Source organism: Gopherus evgoodei, chromosome 13 (genome assembly GCF_007399415.2).
Source record: "Gopherus evgoodei ecotype Sinaloan lineage chromosome 13, rGopEvg1_v1.p, whole genome shotgun sequence".
NCBI lineage: Eukaryota > Metazoa > Chordata > Testudines > Testudinidae > Gopherus > Gopherus evgoodei.
The window spans coordinates 5,284,350-5,304,251 of NC_044334.1; the positions used below are offsets into that span (position 1 = coordinate 5,284,350).

At 38.1% G+C, this 19,902-nt stretch overlaps 1 protein-coding gene across 1 annotated transcript in view; it reads left to right on the forward strand.

Annotated features, from left to right (window-relative positions):
• Positions 1-19,902, forward strand: part of HECTD4 (HECT domain E3 ubiquitin protein ligase 4) — a 110,373-nt gene that overhangs the window by 57,017 nt on the left and 33,454 nt on the right. Inside the window, 27 exon segments of the mRNA XM_030582336.1 lie at positions 835-998; positions 2,306-2,539; positions 2,860-3,052; positions 3,216-3,320; positions 4,119-4,207; positions 4,773-4,948; positions 7,179-7,314; positions 7,461-7,606; positions 7,727-7,783; positions 7,786-7,891; positions 8,885-8,919; positions 8,922-8,972; positions 8,975-9,032; positions 9,795-9,836; positions 9,838-9,899; positions 9,902-9,942; positions 9,944-9,986; positions 10,821-10,974; positions 12,154-12,434; positions 12,840-13,029; positions 13,746-13,827; positions 14,594-14,796; positions 14,950-15,085; positions 15,792-15,974; positions 16,071-16,241; positions 16,642-16,811; positions 17,286-17,401. Of these exon segments, the coding sequence (XP_030438196.1) occupies positions 835-998; positions 2,306-2,539; positions 2,860-3,052; positions 3,216-3,320; positions 4,119-4,207; positions 4,773-4,948; positions 7,179-7,314; positions 7,461-7,606; positions 7,727-7,783; positions 7,786-7,891; positions 8,885-8,919; positions 8,922-8,972; positions 8,975-9,032; positions 9,795-9,836; positions 9,838-9,899; positions 9,902-9,942; positions 9,944-9,986; positions 10,821-10,974; positions 12,154-12,434; positions 12,840-13,029; positions 13,746-13,827; positions 14,594-14,796; positions 14,950-15,085; positions 15,792-15,974; positions 16,071-16,241; positions 16,642-16,811; positions 17,286-17,401 (3,424 nt within the window).

Below are 19,902 nucleotides of genomic sequence, written 5' to 3' on the forward strand. Positions count from 1 at the left end.
TGACCAGTGTTGTCAGATAGACTGAACTTAAATTTTTCTCTGATTTACATTATGTACATTATTTTAATTTAAAAAAAACAAATGATGGTTGTATTTATGAAACAGACCTAAATGTTGGGGTTTGGGTTAAAAAAAACAGAAGAGCTATTTGGATAGCCATCTCTTTACAATGAAAGGGAGCTACTGCGTTAGATCTCTCACTTCTTCATTGGCTAGATATGATTAGGCACACTTTGTAGTATGGTTGGGCTTTGGAACAATGGATGACAGTTCTAAGTACTCTCTTCTTATCTGTTATGAAGCATCAATGGTTCTGGACTTGGAGGAGGCCACTAGATATCCATCCAGGCTTGTAAGATTTGAATTAAATGGAGATGTTGAGTACCTACTAGTAAGCTGGGCATCAGAGGTATAAATAATGGCTATAGGACAGAGAAGAAGACCAGACTTGGGAGGAGAGGCAGGAAACTGGGATCAAGTACTATGAAGAAAAATTCATACCACTGTGCCCAGGAGATGAGACAAAATCTGGTCTAAGAGAAGATAAAATGGAGTTTTCAGAGGTGATGGATTGCCTGCCCTCAAAAAAATAATTTAGTCCTTTTGGGTTATGTGGGTTCCAGTTTGGTAAGCACATGAATTTCCTAGTATTCAAATTCAGTTCTTACGCATACTGATTTGTAGTGTTCTATAAGTACAAAAATAAATAAAATCGTCAGAGCTTGTTTTATTGTGGCACTGTATGATATGCATGCCATATTTTGAAGTAGATTGCTTAGAGAGCCACTTTAAAGTTAGTTGGATTGTTGTGGTTTATCCCTGTCAATACTGCAGGAGTCTTCAGAAGATGTGTCAGGAGGATTACCATTCTTGGTTGACCTGGCTTTAGGCCTTTCTGTGTTAGCTTGCTCCATGCTAAGGATATTATATAATGGACCAGAAATTACGAAAGACGAGGAAACGTGCCAGGAACTGTTAAGATCTAAACTATTACAGAGGTAAAAAATCTTGGTTTTAATCTGAATTTAATGTAATTGCATGCAGTGTAATTGTAGCAGTGTTGGTCCCAGTTTAGAGAGACAGGGCAGATTTCGGGCTCACCATTGTCCCATAGAATAATGAGTTTGCCCCGGCCTCCTTGATCCATCTTTGACCTCCAAGATTAATATCACCAATCATCCCTGCAATGTGTACCCCTCAGTTCCAAAGTTCTTCCAGAAGAGTCCTTAGAGGACCAAGGTACTAGTTTGCTGATCCTAAAAGCTCCAAAAATGCCATGCTGAACAAAGCCCCCACTTGTCCACAAAGACACATGGGCTCAAGGATCCGCACCAGATCCGAAAACGTGGTGAAGTTATTTGGTACAAATTATCGATTTGGTTTGCATGCATTATCTTTTCTGAACTTGTCTGTTAGCCCAGTGTCTTTTGAAGAGGATGTAATCATAATTAAGGCTGTGAGTTTGTCACGGAAGTCACGGATTCCGTGACTTTCCATGACCTCCATGACTTCTGCAGCAGCCAGTGCGCCTGGCACAGGGGCTGCTGATGTGGCAGTATTGGGCCACCGTGCCTGCCCCCACCAGAAGCAGAGTTTGGTTGAGCGACGGGGTTGGGGCACCAGATGGGCTGAGGCGGGCTCTGGGTGGTGCTTATCTTGGGGGCTCCCTGGAAGTGGTAACCTCACCCTTGCTCAGCTGCAGGATGGGAGTGTGGCCAGGCGGCTGTGTGGGCTGCCTCCACCCAGAGTGCTGGCTTCGCAGCTCCCATTGGCCGCCTCTCCCACCCCTGCAAGTTTTATTCACTGGTATTTTTAGTAAAAGTCATGGACAGGTCATGGGCCATGAATTTTTGTTTACTACCCATGACTTGTCCTTGACTTCTGGTAAAAATACCCATGACTAAAATGTAGCCTTACTCATAATCCATGAGGTAGACTTTTTCTGCACTGTAGGGCTTTGGATTCATGTTTTGTTCCAAACTTTGACATGTGACAATTCACTACAACCTTGGGGTAAAGGGTTTGTCAAAATTTGACTCAATAAAGACTGCTTCAGGTTTATGCATTATAAGACAGATCCTGTTCTCGTTTACTTCAGTGGCAAAATTTCCATTGGTTTCAATGGGTGTGGTATCCAGCCCTTGTGAAGCATGAACCTCATACTTTCTTCATGTTCTGAAGTAAAGCCATATCTACAATATCTTTAGGCAGGGTGTTGCACTATGCCTTTCTCTACCTGAAGAGTAAGAGATAGAAAGAAACTAAAGGCTCTTTAATATGGGAAACTTTATCTTTATTTTCTCAGATGCCAGTGGCAGGTGGAAGCCAATGGGGTAATATCTCCAGCCCTCACTCCAAGTCCTTCTCCACTGCCTCTTACTATAGATGAGGATCGAGAATTCACATATCCTTCTGATGTCCTAGTGCCTCCTGTAGGACATTACTTTGATCTGCCTAGGATCAGGTTGCCTCCAGGAATCATGATAAAACTCAGGGAAATATCTGGACGTGCTCGGCCTCAGTTTAGACCTAGTATCAAGTAAGTAACTGTTTCTTCACCACTATTTTGCTAATTTATGTTTTATTATTATTGAAAATGATACACAAAGTGCTGTCAAGTGCACAAAGCAAACAGACTAAATTTAAAATATTCTGCCATTCCTCGGTAGTAGTAAATGTAGGATGATATTTGTAACAGTAATATTAAGCACAGAAATATCAGATGGAAATAGATAATTCTCAACTTGGTGTGCAGTCAGTAGTTCCTAAAGCAAAATTTCTTGAATACCGTGGCTGGTGAACTATAAATATAAATGATGTTGTATCCTTCCTAATCAGTTTGGTTTCCATCTGTAACAGGGAAGTGATTCAGCCAGATGTGATGGAAGAGATGGTAGTTTCATGTGTTATTAAACATTTGAACTTGGTTGATGCACTCCAGTCCCTAATAAACTTCCAGTATCAGGAAGAACATGCTGAGGAATATGATTTGCTGTGTAAAATTATGGGAGAGACCTTTAAGAAGCTAAATGCCATGGAAAGACAATTGCAGGTAAGACTACTAAAGAAATAACTTTTATTACTGACTACTAAGGATATTACTAACATAGAAATTTTAAAAAACCCTCAAAATGCACTTGAAGACCCCTTTTCTCTTACTGAAGCTAAGATAAATGGATGCTCATGTATATTCAGTATTTTTGTATCTTTACTAGAGTGTAGCTGAATTAGAACAGAGATGGCAGAATGAGGTAGATGATGCCATACATGGGAAGCTGGAAAACAATGTTCCATTCTTTTATGATTATCATTTCAATGAGGTAAGCATTGCATTTATCGTATTCGTTTATAGAGATAAGTTTGCTCTCTTATTTTTCAATTTGTAGGCTGCAGTATAATTACTCTTTTCTTTCATTTACTGCTAAGTTTTTCAGTGTGTAAGTTTTAGTACTAAAAATTATAGTGAATGCTTTCAAGTTGTCTAATGTATATGCTGACAATAGGAATTCATCATAAATGTTGATCACTATTGCTTTTTTTGGAGTAGTTTTTGTTAGGAATATAAAAAGAGTAATATCTCCCAAAAATGTATTATCATTTCCCGGTGTCTGTATCTGCATTAAAAAGTTGGCAATTAAATATGAGTGATTAATATTCTTGGTTTGTAACCAGGGCCGGCGCTTCCATTTAGGCGACCTAGGGCGCCAGGATTTGGGGGGGCGGCATTTTGCCGGGAGAGTAGCAGGCTGCTCCGGTGGACCTCCCACAGGCGTGCCTGTGGAGGGTCCGCTGGTCCCGCGGCTCCAGTGGAGCATCTGCAGGCACGCCTGCGGCAGGTCCACCAGAGCTGCGGGACCAGCGGACCCTCCGCAGGAACGCCTGCGGGAGGTCCACCGGAGCCGCAGGACTGGTGAGCAGCAGAGCGCCCCCCGCAGCGTGCCGCCATGCTTGGGGCGGCAAAATGGCTAGAGCTGGCCCTGTGCCTAGGGCGCCAAAAACCCTGGCACCGCTCCTGTTTGTAACCATGGACATTTTAATACATACGTGCAAAAAAAACCCAAAAAAACATTTCCATGATCCCACTAAATCAGATACGTTTTCATCCTGTTCTTTTCTAGAGCAAAATGAAAGAACTGGAACTTTTATGTTCAATGAAAGAAATTTCCTTTGATGGAAGTGATCTTGAGAATATGGTCCTGTCATTGAGGTTAGTAGTTGGATCTGTTAGCTGAACGTTGTAGGCGCTGATTCAGCCTAGGTTCTTAAGTATATGCATAACTTTAATCACATGAAGTCTTACTGAGTTAGGTAAGACTACCCACAGGTTTACAGTTATGCATGTGGTTAATTGTGTTTCCAAATCAAGACCTAAGTCTTTTGTATGAAACTTCTCTATGATTTTTTTTTACCTATCAAAGTGAAACAGAAGCCTTGATTAGATTGTTGTTTTGAAAATAGAATTGAAAGGCCACTTCAAATTGCTGGTAACTCTGCATAAAGAGGGTAATCTTTGGGAAGATCAAAGTTAATCAAAATTAGAAATGCTGGAGACATAAATACAGTTAACTGTTTATGGATGTTATGTAACGGGGAGGGAGGAAAAAAACAATAGGATTATTTTGTTTTCTGTTTGAATACATTTCTTAACTCAAAAACAATAATTAAAGAGATTACAAGAGGGACATCTTTAAAATTTTACCAGTTAAGATATGTTATATCAGGAGGCATAAAGAACAACTAAGCTTACACTGGTTTTTCGTTCATCATTTTAGAGAGAAATTTTTTCAAGAAGTCAATTCTCTGATTCAGAAGCCCTCACATCCCTTGGCTAAAACAAAAACATTAGTAAAGAGCTTGATGAATAGAGCAGAGCTACTATTGCATGTTACTATTGCAGCACAAGCTGGTATCACAAGAAGTATATCCGGTACCCCTGCTGAGACACCAGGTACCAATTTACAGTGCAATCTGATCATTAGACCTGAATGTTTGCTATTATTATTTGCTATGAATATAAATGACACCTGTAATTAATAATCTCTAATGCCCCTTAAAATCACATTTCTCTACCTATTTTTCCTTTTCCATTTAACAAGCAGTGAATTTGTGTTTAGGGGTAATGAATTAACATGGCTGTGTTTACTATTTGCCTACCAGTATCACCATGTTACCAGCATAGCTCTGTGACAAGTGTTACTAATTTCAAAACCAATAGTGGAATTTGCAACATTAATAATAATTATATTGCAAACATAGTCTGTTAGTCTTTTAAATTTCTCATGTATATAGCTTGATTTTAAAAGTAAAATAATTACATCTTCTGATTACTATAATCTTGCACACTTCAATCAAATCGCCTCTGATTCCTCTCCTTTCCTATTGATAAATAATTCCAGGTTCTTCAATTTCATGTTAAAAGTAAATATTTCATTATAAGACTATTATTAGATGGTGTAAAGAGAGAGGTTTAAGAAGGTTGGTAGCCCATCTACAATAACTTTTTCTATCAGAGGTTTCCTTAATGTAGAAACTGGCTGTAAAAATGAAATGCAGAAACTTTAAGAATTACCCGTTAATTAGATGGTCTTGAAATGTTAAAATAAACATAGATATGATATTCTTATAGATAAACTAGGAAAGTACAGTTTAGATGGGGCTACTATAAGGTGGGTGCATAACTGGCTGGATAACCATACTCAGAGAGTAGTTGTTAATGGCTCCCAATCCTGCTGGAAAGGTATAACAAGTGGGGTTCCGCAGGGGTCTGTTTTGGGACCGGTTCTGTTCAATATCTTCATCACGATTTAGATGTTGGCATAGAATTACGCTTATTAAGTTTGCGGACGTACCAAACGGGAGGGATTGCAACTGCTTTGGAGGACAAGGTCAAAATTCAAATGATCTGGACAAATTGGAGAAATGGTCTGAGGTAAACAGGATGAAGTTCAATAAAGATAAATGCAAAGTGCTCCACCTAGGAAGGAACAGTCAGTTTCACACATACAGAATGGGAAGAGACTGTTTAGGAAGGAGTATGGCAGAAAGAGATCTAGGGGTCATAGTAGACCACAAGCTTAATATGAGTCAACAGTGTGATACTGTTGCAAAAAAAGCAAACATGATTCTGGGATGCATTAACAGTGTGTTGTAACAAGACACGAGAAGTCATTCTTCCGCTTTACTCTGCGCTGGTTAGGCCTCAACTGGAGTATTGTGTCCAGTTCTGGGCACCGCATTTCAGAAAGATGTGGAAGAAACTGGAGAGGGTCCAGAGAAGAGCAACAAGAATGATTAAAGGTTCTTGAGAACATGACCTATGAAGGAGGGCTGAAGGAATTGGGTTGTTTAGTTTGGAAAAGAGAAGACTGAGAGGGGACCTGATAGCAGTTTTCAGGTATCTAAAAGGGTGTCATCAGGAGGAGGGAGAAAACTTGTTCACCTTAGCCTCCAATGATAGAACAGAAGCAATGGGCTTAAACTGCAGCAAGGGAGATTTAGGGTTGGACATTAGGAAAAAGTTCCTAACTGTCAGGGTAGTTAAACACTGGAATAAATTGCCTAGGGAGGTTGTGGAATCTCCGTCTCTGGAGATATTTAAGAGTAGGTTAGATAAATGTCTATTAGGGATGGTCTAGACAGTATTTGGTCCTGCCATGAGGGCAGGGGACTGGACTCGATGACCTCTCAAGGTCCCTTCCAGTCCTAGAGTCTATGAGTCTATGAGTCTATAGATGGAAGAAAACTTCTAAGGGAAGTGACCCAGTGTAATTACATTTCTGGGTCTATGGAAACTATTCGTTCTTTTTCATCCGAAACTTATTAGGTACACTCTGAATTGCTGATGTAAAATAAAAGTGAAATTACATATTTTCCACTTTCCTTACCTAAAGCTGACTCAATGATACTGCAATCTCCTAAAATGTAAATACTACACACAGTAATATTAAAACACATAATCCAAATAAAACCAGGTACCTGAAATAAAACTTAAAAATGTATGAGGTTGCCAGCAGAAAAGCCATTTAAATGGCATTTCATATTCTTGCATGGGGTTAGAGGAAATGCATTTGGTGTTTGTGTAGTTGTTGTTTTTGTTTTAATTTGTTTCCTAATTCGTTTGGAAATTGCTTTACACTTCAAGACCAGCAGTGACAGAACTTTGTTTTATAACATTGCAGCTTGTAAATCAGCATCTGAAACAAAAGTGATATCTCATGCTGTCCGCCAGCCTGTCTTCCTTCGTAGCATGTCGGCACCTTCTGACCTAGAAATGATTGGAAATGAAGATTTGGAATTCACTAGATCAAGTCAGAGGTATGCAGTTGGTAGTCCATTAAATTGCTGTATGAAACACCTGAAAATATATTCTGTAATTTCTATTATAGTGTATCATGTTTTTAGAAGAATTTTCATAGACCAGCCCATTCTTAAATTCTCTAACAAGTGCTATTTTTCCATAGGCGGCGCCATGTTACTAGTCATAGAAGTAGCTCTTTTACTCTTCTTCAATCTTTGACTGTCGAAGATAGCAGAGATAAACCTACATACAGTGTCTTGTTAGGGCAGCTGTTTGCTTTCATTGGGACAAATCCTGACCAAGCGGTATGTCATATTAAACATGCTAAATCCTTATATGCCCAAGCACAATGTAACATCAGTTTTTAATCTAAGTTGAAAGTACAGATGCGGGGCTTATGTAGTAAAACCATAGACGTTTCTTTATAAGGTATCCAGTAGCAGTTTCTGTTAGCTGCTCAGACCAGGTGGCGTCGTGGGAACACAAGGAACAGGCACTGGTGCATATGAGAGAACTTCCTAACAGCAGCAGTTTCGGGTTGGTGGTGTTACACATCTTGTGGTCAGTAACTATGGTACTTCAAGGAGGACCAAGGTAAGTTGTTCATCAGAACTTTATTAAACTTTTGAGGCTGGATGGGATGCTTTGTGCAAGGAGTGGTACTGCATTACACCAACAGCAACTAAGGAGATAACTGGCTTTCCATGCCCAGGGCAGGAGTTCTCAGACTTTGTTATGACCAGTCCTCTTGTGAGGCATCTTGGAATTCCTTTTAATGTTTCCCACAGTGCTTCAAAATAATTGGTAGGTCGTATCACCTGTCAGAAGGTACAGGTATCACCGTGTCTTATGGAATACGGCTATGTGAGACTACTGCAAGTGATTGTTAGCAAGTTCATCTCAGTGTATGACTAAAGACAGGGAAAGAAGTAAGAATTATAACCCCACCACCAAGATACCTGCTGCTGCCTCTCAACCACTTTAGGACAATGACCCATTACTTGAGAACTGCTGACTTAGGAGAATTGAGTGATTTGGTTTGTATTATGTTGTTGCAGCCTAGTGGCGTGTGCAGGGCCAGGGAGGTAAAATGTTCAGGTGTTATCAATTGTATGATGCATTTTCAACTAATAGCAAGAACACACAAAGCACGAGAGAGATTATTTTACATTTATGATTTAAATCTAAACACACACCAAATAAAATGAATCGATAAGAGCTGAACGAGTGGATTTTATGACATGAGGTAACAAAATTGGGTTTAGCCTCTTTTATAAAAACTTTTTAATGTAACTGTAAAAATAAATTCAAATAGTTTGGGCGTCTGGAGCCAGTTTCTCAGTTAGGTAGTATAGCCAGAATGGGATTTAAGTCAGTATTTGTATGCATTTGGGGAGCAGAACAAGAATGCTGTATTTTGTAGCATTAAGCATTTCTTACATTTTATATAAATCTGGTATAGAATTTTGTCTTCAGATCTTTAATGAATTCTTTCGAATTGTGGTAGTTTCCTGTAGCTTTGTTTTGGAAGCTTTTAATTTTACTTGGCGCAAAAAGACATGATTTGAAATATATAACTTCCAACAGAATCGAAGAACTCACGTGTGGCGGGATGGTGGAACAAGTCAAGAAGCCTTTGGAGAGACCATGACCTCAGTGGTTTCAATTGTGTGCTCGTTACCCCCATTGCTTGTGCAAATAGCATTGGCCTCTTGTGCACTATACCATATACAAGGTAGGAAAGATTTTGCTTCAAGGAGAGAGAAAAGAATGGTTAGATTCTTTTTATAGAGTTGTGCCATATAATTACGTTTGCTTCAAAGGAAGTATTATGATGTAGGGTGAATGGACTTTGTTTGTTTGTTTGTTTTTTAAATCATCCTGTAATATCTCCTGGCAGTGTATTCTGGTGGAATAAGCTCAGAGGTGAGCATTAGGAGGGCGTCTCTCTTGGCTCTGCCCCTGATTTGTTCTGTAGCAATAGGCAAGACACATTAGCTTTCTCGGTTTGCCTAAAGTAAGCATAGTACCTAGACAACTGTCTCTTGGGGTGTTATGAGAATTAATGAACATCATGAGAGCATTTTGAACCTATAAAGTTCTAAATAATATAAAACATTACTGTTAATGGTGAGGCATGAAATAAAGATGATTAATACTTCTTCCATTTTAGCGAGTGACATAACTCAAAATGATGCTCTGTAGACTGCATGTAGATTTAATAACCTTTTATTAGCACTTAAGCTTCTACTACGAACAGCTGGACACCATAAACATTCAGAGATAAAGCTGGATGACAAACTTGGAGAATATCCTGTACTTTTGTCCCTTCTAAGGCTAAAGTAATGGAGGGAAACGTTTAAATTGTCCAATCGACAAAGAAAGATGTGATAAATAGATACAGTACATATGCTGAGAAATGTGGGATAGCTTGTGTAATGTTGAAAACGGTTGAGAAGTTACTGCGTACACCTTAATTCTTTGTTCTTCTGAACAGGAGTGAAGAGAAGTGCTTGGTACTCGTGGCCTGGTGCAGCTTATGACAGGCTCTGTAGTTTAAGCAGCCAGACAGAATCCAGCTCAAATGAAAAGCAGACTAAAAAACGAAGGTGGCTACTATGGCTTGGGCTGCCTTCCAGGTCCTAGTCCAATCGCTGTGTTGAATGGGAAAAAGAAGAGGTAGGACGCAGTGTTGAGATTACATATTGTCTATTTTAAAACAACTGCTAGACATGAGAGGAAACAGTATAGATTTTTTTTAATCTTGCATTGACCAGCCACTGACATTTACAAATAATTATTTTTATTAAATATAAAATATTTATTATCTATATTAAAAGTTATGAGCGCTTGAGATCTATTGATGAAAAGTTCTGTATAAGAGCTGGGTAGTATTAGTTATTATTTATTTACAAATAGTGTTGAGATGGGATTTTAAAATGAGTGGGAGGGGTGGTGTTTTTAAATGAATCGAGAAGTTTTTCATTCTAGAATTTTTTAAAAAGGGAGAGGCTTGAGTGGCTTAGTGGTCAGGTTTAATCAACAGTATATGCAATGGCTCAAAGTTCTTCTTTGATGTAACTCCAGTGGAATAATTTTGTCATTTCAGTATTTTTTTTATCTGACAGGCTGTTGGTGAACTTGAAAAAGCTCTGTTGACTCTTGTATTCTTATTTATAGAAAACCCAGTATGTACGTTTAGATACCCATCTGAAATTTCTGGAGCCTGGGTTTTCTCTAAATTGTGTCTTACGTGAAATTAGCAAATTACTTTGGTGGGAAACTTACTCACTTAAATATAACCCACATAAATAGAAAAGTATGTTCAACTACACTATGTCGTAAGACTGAATGTCCATTTGTTACCTAGCAACTAGATGTTATTGCAAGTTTGACTTGAACTCAAAATGATTTTTTGTAAGCAGTTACTGTACTGTAAATGAACATGTCTAGGTTTTTCCAATATATTACTTTTTTATCATGTATACATTTACAATTGTACATTCTTGCATTACCTTTGAAGGTGGTTCAACAGAGGCTGTTCATTCTGGTCTGGCTCGTCAAGTCTCCAGCCTTCTTACCAATCACCTGGCACGAGCGACAGAATGTTGTGGTAATCAGGCTGCTGGAAATGATGCACTGCAAGATGTACTTAGCCTTCTTAATGACCTGTCAAGGTACTGGAAGTACTTCAATAAAGTCTTTTCTCCTTTTTTTTTTTCTGGATTACTGTCCAGTGTTGGAAAGCACTTCATTCCTCTAATGGAAATATTAAGATAATGAAACCTCTTTCAATACTATTCCAAAAATATAGTATTCAATACTATTTCCAAATTGAGGCTATTTTGAAATGTGGCCTGCAGCATAAACGCACTTGTGTTAAATTTTAGGATCAATCCCTTGTTGACAGCAGGTGAGGGTGTGTAGACGTCCAGTAGTACTTTCTGAAATTGAAATCTATACTCTGTGTGACAGAGTCAAGTGACTTGTCTGACAACATTAATGAGCTTACGTGTGTCACATGCCTGCATATTTTAAGATATAATGCTGTAACGGAGTAATAGTTTATTCATTAAGAATGAAACCATTCAGTATAATGCCTTTGTAAACCTGACCCTGCTGTCCTTGGTATAGTTTTTATTAACCTCAATAGGAGTTGTACACTGGGAACAATTGCAAGATTGAATATGAAGACTGCAGTCTCACATATTGTTTTTGGCATCTTACTGTGTATGGAGTCTTTTTGTTGATGAAAAGTGACACACAGCTGCAGTAATACCCGAGCTAAAGAACTTTTTTGTATTTGTGCTGGTCTGTGGAGTACGTACTGAAATAATACAGTACTTACATGTTACAAAGGCAGTTAGTGAAGCAGAATATCACCGACTTCACAGTTGCTCTTATGTTTATAAGCTTTGGTGCCTAGGGAAGCTTTCTTGGATTTTTTGAGCTGGAGGATTAATGGGACTAAATAGCACATTCAAACTGTTTTGCTCTAAAATTTGTCATGAAATCTCAAATAATGGAACTATCTTCAAGATCTGTTTTATGAGAGATTATATGGGAAACAGGCAAACATTTTTTATGGGAGTTGTATAAGAGGCTCCAGACACCAGAGAGAAATAATGGGGTATCATTCATCTTGCATTTGAAATTGATTGATTACTACTTAAGTCTGATGGACCATTTTATGTGTTTAATTTTAAGTACAGGCTTTAATAACATAATCATGTATCTCCATAAAGATCCCTTTACCCTTGGCAGGATGTCATCTTATAGTTTGTATTTGATTTCAGGAGTATGATTTAACTTTCCTGTTTTGCAGTCAGAGAGATGACTATGCTCTTTTCTCTCAGGAGTCACATAGGTAAAGCTATCCTGAGCCAGCCAGCCTGTGTGTCCAAACTTCTCTCACTGCTTTTGGACCAACGACCTTCTCCAAAACTCGTCCTTATAATACTCCAGCTGTGTCGTGCTGCGCTTCCTCTCATGAGTGTAGAAGACTGTGGAAATGTTGAACTGCCCCCATGGAGTTACTCTGTGCCTTCCCTGAACAGTGAACAGGATGACCCCAGTGACCCAGCCTCCAAGATTGCATCACTGCTCTTAGCAAAACTGGCAGATTATGTGGTGCCAGGTGCTAACAGTTTCTCATGTCTAAATGTGTGTTCTTATTATGTATAATAAATGTGTCACAGGCTTGAGAAATAATGCATTATTGTGTAAGAGGCGTGTTATGACAAAAAGCACAATTAGGATAAATGAGTATTAAATGTTAGTGTTTGGAAGGTTAACTTGCCAAAAATTTATCAGCAGGATGAGTTCGAATATCTAGAAGTAGGCATGTTTCTATAACTCTGGCATTCTGACTGTTCAGTGTAGTTCAATTTTCTGAATAGGGTGCTTATTGCAGACACATGAAAGAAAGCTCATATAAATCTAAAGGCAATGCTTTTAAAGCCAGGAAAGTTTGTTAAGGAAGCTGACTTCAAAACAATCCTGAAAGTATCTGACTGTTGCGCTTTTTCTTTTCTGCTTGAAGGATGTCAGACAGTTCTGTCTCCAACTGCGTCTGAACCAGATACCACTTTGGCAAAAACCAGCCCAAAAAATTCCATAAAAGGAGATAAAGATCCTGGAGAAGAGAGTGAGGCAGTGGATGGTAAACTTTCTATTTTTATTCACAAACGGGAAGATCAGTCATCCCATGAAGTCCTTCAGCCCTTACTGAGGTAACTTTAACTCAGTGGATTAGAATTAACAAAGCAATTTTGGGGTTTCCATCTTTATTTCTATACAGTGCCAGAACTGTAGGAAGATTTTGTGTTGGAGATTATTATAACTGAGCAAAAGCAAAATGCTTCCAATTCTGTTTTTGTTGCTGCTCGTAAATACTGGGATTTTTATCCAAAAGTGAGTTTTGGTGATGCTGTGCAGCTACATGAATAGAAGTGCTGGAAGAAGCGATGTTGGTAGTTCATTACATGACACCCCTGGCTCTGAGTCAGCCTTGAGCCACTGCCTCAGTATAATGCTAACAGGCAGTGTTCTTAAACCATTCCTGCCAGCAGTGCTCTCTTTCAGATGAAATGTAATTCCAAGACTCTTAGGCATTCATGGCCACTAAAAAAAACTCATGATACTTTTTTTGTAAAAATAGGGGAATTAACTGCAGTAGCATCGCCAAATTGCGGTGTGAATAACTACATTCTATATACTTCCATATCTGCTGCAGTTTCAGTACATCTTGTGTCCTCAACTCATTACAATTGCTGTGATATTAAGCAGCTCAACTGGAGAGAATTCTTTTCACTACAGAGCTGGTTGAGTTCTTCATGTAAATAAAGGCTTTAAAGTGCTTTGAGATCCCTTAGAACAAAAGGATAGCTAGTTCACTAATTTTACATAGTAAAGCGACATTTAATAGGTTTTATTCGTACATTTGTAGTAGTTCAGAAGGTCGACCATTCCGACTTGGCACTGGAGCTAACATGGAGAAAGTAGTGAAGATGGATCGGGACATGACTAAAGTAAGGAAGTAATAAAGATAATTGTTTAACATCTTGGAAATCATTAGACAGTCAACATTCTCACTACCCCAGTGCTCTTAAGACTTCTGTAAAAAAAAAACCAGAAAACTAAATTTAATTCTCTTCCAAAAAGATAAATTATTGGCTAAATATTTATATTAAACAAGTGAAATTCAAGAAAACTTGTTCATAAACTTAAGCATTATAATGTTGTTATTGACATGCATATGTAAATCCTTGAAAAACAGACGTTGTGTTATTGCAAAAATATTTCCACTAATGTTTTCTCAAACATGTTTGTGTCATGGTTTTGTGTTCTTTCACAAGTATTTAAGGAGACTGAGTTTTACTTTTATGGATTTTCATCCCAGTACATTTCAAAGATCATGTTAGAATATTTAAATAAATTGGTTTTAAATTCATACTCATGAGTATTTATGTCAGAAGTACTCATGCATTCTTCAATCAAAGAACAGAAAACCACCATGTGACTATCTGACCGACTAAACTAATAGTATTGAATCTACTCCTTGATCAAGTCATCAATTAAAATAATGAAATCAAACAAAAAAATGTCCAGTGTGAATAAGGAATACAGTTTGAAGAAGTGTTGATTTCTTTGTGGTTATACCACAACTGGAGTTGGGGGGAAGCTAAAATTTGTCAGATAAATAATTCCCTTAGCTCTGGCTAGCTTGGGTTATGATTGGTCTGAACAGAGCTAATTAAATAGTCACTTTGAATATCTTCCATATTTCTTTTTCAGAGTGGCTGCTGTGAGGTTATTACAGAAGAGGCTGCAGCAGCTCTTCGGAAGGCTACCAAGTGGGCACAATCTGGCCTAATTGTCAGTGTCGGGCCACCTATTGAATCTATCAGTCCAGAAACCACTAGTGGGCTGTCAACTGGTGACAAAAAGAAAACTGCTCAAACCTCCATTTGCAGAGAGAGGAATTCTGAACTTGCCAGGTAGAAACTCGCTGTGGAGTCTTCAAAATAATATGAATGTCTTTGTAGGAATGTAGAGAGTAACTATTAGTACCCTAATCTTACATCACTTGTGTTGGGCAGGGGTAACAATTGAAGCATTTATTGAGCAAGTGACATTTTTCTTCTATACAGGACAGATCCTGTGCGTCCATTTATCAGTGGTCATGTAGCAAACAGTATGGCAGCAGAGGTGATTGCTCTGCTTCACAGCTTATTGATGGCACCAGAATCAAATGCAGCTCAAATATGGACAACAACAGCTGAAAAGGTAAGCAACGGAGGATTAGATATCTAAATGTGTGATGCACAGTACAACTTTTAACTGTTGGCATTCCTGAGCCAGTTCCTTCCTCTCCTGATTCCTTGTTTAAAATATATTTTTTAATTGTCACTATCCAGCTAGATACTGTCTGTCCTAATAACTCTTCTTGGGCCCATCTGCCATTTCAGAGACTGTGGGTGGAGGATGGGGGAAAGAATTTATCCAAGCAGATCTGGAAACAAGGAATTGACTGCTGATAAATGACAGTGTTACATTTTTTATACTTCATAAGACTGTTTATTCAGGCAGTCATCCTGCCTTGACAGACCAATCCTCTCTCACCTGGACCCCTAAGGGCCAAAATAATGGTTGGAGGACGAAATCTTTGCTTCCAGATCGCTTAGCATACATCGTGGCTGCTCTGGCTATGTGCTGGAGAGATGACAACACATCACTACACTTAGCCTGAGCAACCACAATGTATGCTATATGCTGGAGAGAGGATGACACATCATTGCACTTCTAACAGTTATGTGGGAATCAGCAATGGAATCTGGCTTTGTTACTCACTGATCAAAGGTCTTATTTTAAAGTATGACTGCATACTACTTCTTGAAAATTAAAATAGTTCCTCTGGTGTATTTTTAAAAAATTCAGCTATGCCCTCAGTGCCTACACTTTCCTGACCGATATTTCTGCTATGAATATTTAGGTTCTGTCTCGGGCTCTGATGTACATTCCGCAACTGGGGAAATATGCAGAGAGTATCTTGGAGAATGGGAGCAGCAGTGGCAGGAAACTTGCCAAACTTCAAAGAATTGCTCGACAGGCGGTAGCCGCACTGTGTGCTCTTGGTGGCTTTAAAGAGACAATTAAAATAGGGTCTGAAGTGCAGGTAATTAACTTCTTTTCCTTTTTTACTTCAAATGGGAGGTGATTCTTTTGATCATATTACAATTTTAAAGTTGTACTTCCTTGTTCATTTTTGTAGGTTTTGGGTAGAGGAATAGCCGGAAGCATTGGAGTGGTGGCTTCTATTAATGAACAGGAAGGTATAGCAACTGTCAAATTTCCACCTGCCAGTATAGACTGTAGAAAGACCTCACAAGCATCAGACATATTAACTATTCCATTATCTAGGCTCTGTGTTCCAAGATCTGAGGTAAGGTCATTTTAAAATCCAACATTAAGTGTAATAACAAATTGTAATTATACTGTGATTTAAAACAACGACGACAACAATCTGCAGCATGTAAAAGCCTAATTCATGTTTGGTTAAAGATGACTTGTGACGTTTACATCATTGTTTTAAACATTTCATAGTCATGTTTATATGTAATTTCTCATCCAAATAACGTGATATTATTCATCCTTCAGCACTTAAGGATGTTCCATAGCATGTTGTGTTACTTTTCCTTTTGTCTTGTGATTTTTGTCTTGTGCTGTTTTTGTGATAGTACAAAATGAGAATTAACTCCAGGTGATGAAATGCCCTCATGTCTTAGAAACTAACTACTTGAATTTAACTTTTTACCGTGCCCCCCCCCAACCACCACCATCAGGCATTGCCTCTTCATAAACTGTCCATTACTGAGAAGGTAGTACAGGCAGTCCAGTCCATGTTGCTTCCTCAGGAGGGAAGTCTATCTATTCATACCTCACTTCCTGCAACAGGAGATGGCTCAACTCCAGTAATGGCAGTGGTCCGGCTCCTTGGAGAAATAAGAACAAGGTGAGGTTTTGTTCATTATTTATAAAGGGCTGTAAGTGTACAAGGTGCTGTACAAAATGTGAACGTTCCAGCCAATTGAGGTCATCTTGAAGCTTGTTTTTCCTATATAAATATTGGCATTTTGCTACATGGAACAATTGTGTGTTTAATAAAAAATCATATTAGTTTCCAAAAGGAAATAAAGTTAACTGACTTTGTTACAATGGCCTCCCTGCTAATAAGGAGCCCAAATCCAGGAGCGGACTTGGCAACCTGTTGAGCTGGGTGCTTTATTAACATGAACTTGGTCAAGTCATTTCTGCAGCAGTCCCAATGAACAGCTAAACAAACAGAAGTAGACAAGAATACTCATTTTGTTGAGGCTAGTCCTGAAATTATTTTCACAAGTATTGACATCAAGTTCACCATATAATGTACATTTTTAATGTTTATACACATGTATACATTTTTATTTATTTATTTATTTACATTAAGAGCATGCCTGGTGATGGCCCAGCTATTAGAAGACAGTTTGTTTTGTGAAGAATTCATACAACAATGTCCAGCTGCTGTAGAAGTTCTTAACCTGGTGGCACAAGAGTGCAGCCCTGGTATGTATTTAACATGTCCATACAGTTTTACTGTTGTATTTTGTCAGTGCAGTGAGATAACAGATAAGTAAGGTTAATTTTAAACTTTAGATACTAGGCTATATCCCAAATAATAGTGAACTATTTAAATACTAAGGAAAGGAAGACAGTATTAATAGCACTTACTAATATAATACAATGTGGCTTATTACAGTTGCAGAGAACTAAATAAATTTATGGTGGCTAATAGCTTGACTTCTTAAAATTAGGTGTTAGGTATAAAGGCAGTGGATTTACACTTAGTGTGATTATGGCCATCAAGTTTCCCCCCGTCATAATACTCTGGTCTCATGGCTGATTCACTGATTTTGTGTCTTGTTTTTGATAAAGAATATCAGAGTTTTCCCAGGAAGCCTCTCTTGTATTGATACATACATCAGGGTGCAGGTATACTCAGTTTTAGTCAATAGCAAAGTCAAGACTGAATCAAATTGCAAGTGAATTACTCAAAACTGTGAAAAGTTATAATTTTATCAGTAAGCTGCAATGGTGATTTATTTATTAGCTGTGGTATTTACATGAACGTACCCATTCATACTAATGTACAAACTGAGATAAAGGGAAGTCTCTAAATCTTAGACTTTTTTTTAATTTCACCATAGTTTTTTTATGAGTGTAAGCTGCTGTTTTTCCTTCATTATTCTCTTTTACTCATGCTTTAGTGTGTCAGTGCTCTTCTTGCCTATTTTAAAGACTACTCTTATTTTCTTTCCTTATTTTTAACCTCCCGATCTCCTCCCCTGTTTATGGGTGGGCACTTGGACCCAGCAGAAGTTCTAGGGTCGAGCACAGATTATAGGATACAGCCAGAGCTGCTTAAGTGGAGGAAAAGGACTGAAGAAAAGGAAGCTGTTAGACTGTAGAACCAAATGGAATTCTGTTAGACTTCCGATATGAAATTAGGTGTGCATAACTTGTTCCTGTGCCCTAAATTAACTTCCAGCTTCATGCTCATGCTGGGTTATTGGTTCAAAACTAACTTCCAGTAGATCTTTCTTTATTTATCAATATAAATATTTGCTGACCAGATACTACAAGTTAAATGCAAACAAAACCAAAGTTTTTTAATTAATTCATCCTCTTCGACACCTGATAACTGGTTACTGTGGAACAACCTGCAATAAGTGATATTGTGTTGTTGTATGTTTTTATGTGATATCGACTCCTGACATAATTTAGTTTCAGGAGGACAGACAAGGCTGATTTGGTGATGTAAATTTCCAAATATTCTTTGTTTTAAATGGTGCTGTGAATCTGACCGTTTTTTTTTTTAACATTGAAATGTCTTACTGAAATTTCAGGGAGATTATCAGTCACTTTGGTGTTGATTTCTGCCTTTTTCTGTCTTGTAAATCTTTCTCTCCTCAACTGTTGTTTAACAGTAATATAAAAATAGTCAGCATTCAGGTTACTCCACTGCTGTCTTTGGAACTTTTATTCTTACAAGTTTATTGTTTTTAATCTTTCACTTAAAATATATTGGCTTTGTAGAACTGTGTTATGACATATGATACTGTTCCTGGCAGTAAATATACTCAGTGTGGTTAGTTTAAATAAAGCACAAAAGAAAAAATTCTTCCTGTCTTTTCTCCTTAAGGTTTCCCTTCCCCATGTCACTGACATGGCTCCCCTACTTCCCAAAGCGGATGCTATCTTGGAGATATTGTTTTCATTGGCTTCTAATGTTCCAAATCTAATCGTAATCAGAAATTAAGTTTAAACCTTTGAATCAATTTCAGGTGACTTAAATATCATAGCTTCTTTAACAAGAGTTTTAACCCACACTTTTTATCTGTATAGGGACTAGTGAAAATGTGTTGACTTATGTATCAGACAAACCTACATATAAAGTAACAATAGGTAATAGCCAGGAGAAATTGTTACTTTACCCCTTCAGCTTTGCTTACTCATTTCAGTTTTTAAAAGGAATATTATGTAAATTTTAGAAGTATGATTTATTGTTTTGGATGCTAATTTAAATGTCAGTTTTAGAATGTTTGCTTCCTTTGTAGTCATTTGAATATTGAGTTAAATCCCCTTTAGCACAACTCTTTTTTAAATGTAGTGTTTTTTCTTGATCAGGAATTCCCTGGCTCCCAGAGTTAGGTCTGTGCACAGTATAGTACCTTCAGGAAAATGTTAACTAGGCCTTGAAGAGCTCAAGCCCTATCTGCACTCAGCTTCTAGGGGAGACATGCACTTCATGCCAGTCTTGTTCTTTCAGTGTCAGCTCAACCGCAGGTTAAATATTTTGATAGGAGAGAAGGTTTATCTGTTCTCGTTCAGCCAAAGCTCCATGGCCTAGTTTTTTAAATAAGTGATTTGAGGCATTTCAGCTTTTGGGCACCCAACTTGACACTTAACGCAGCTTGATTTTTCAGAAAATGTTGAACACCTTCCATGTCTGTCTTGGTACCTCAGACAATGCAGTACTGTGCTTAACATTAATAGCAATCTATTCT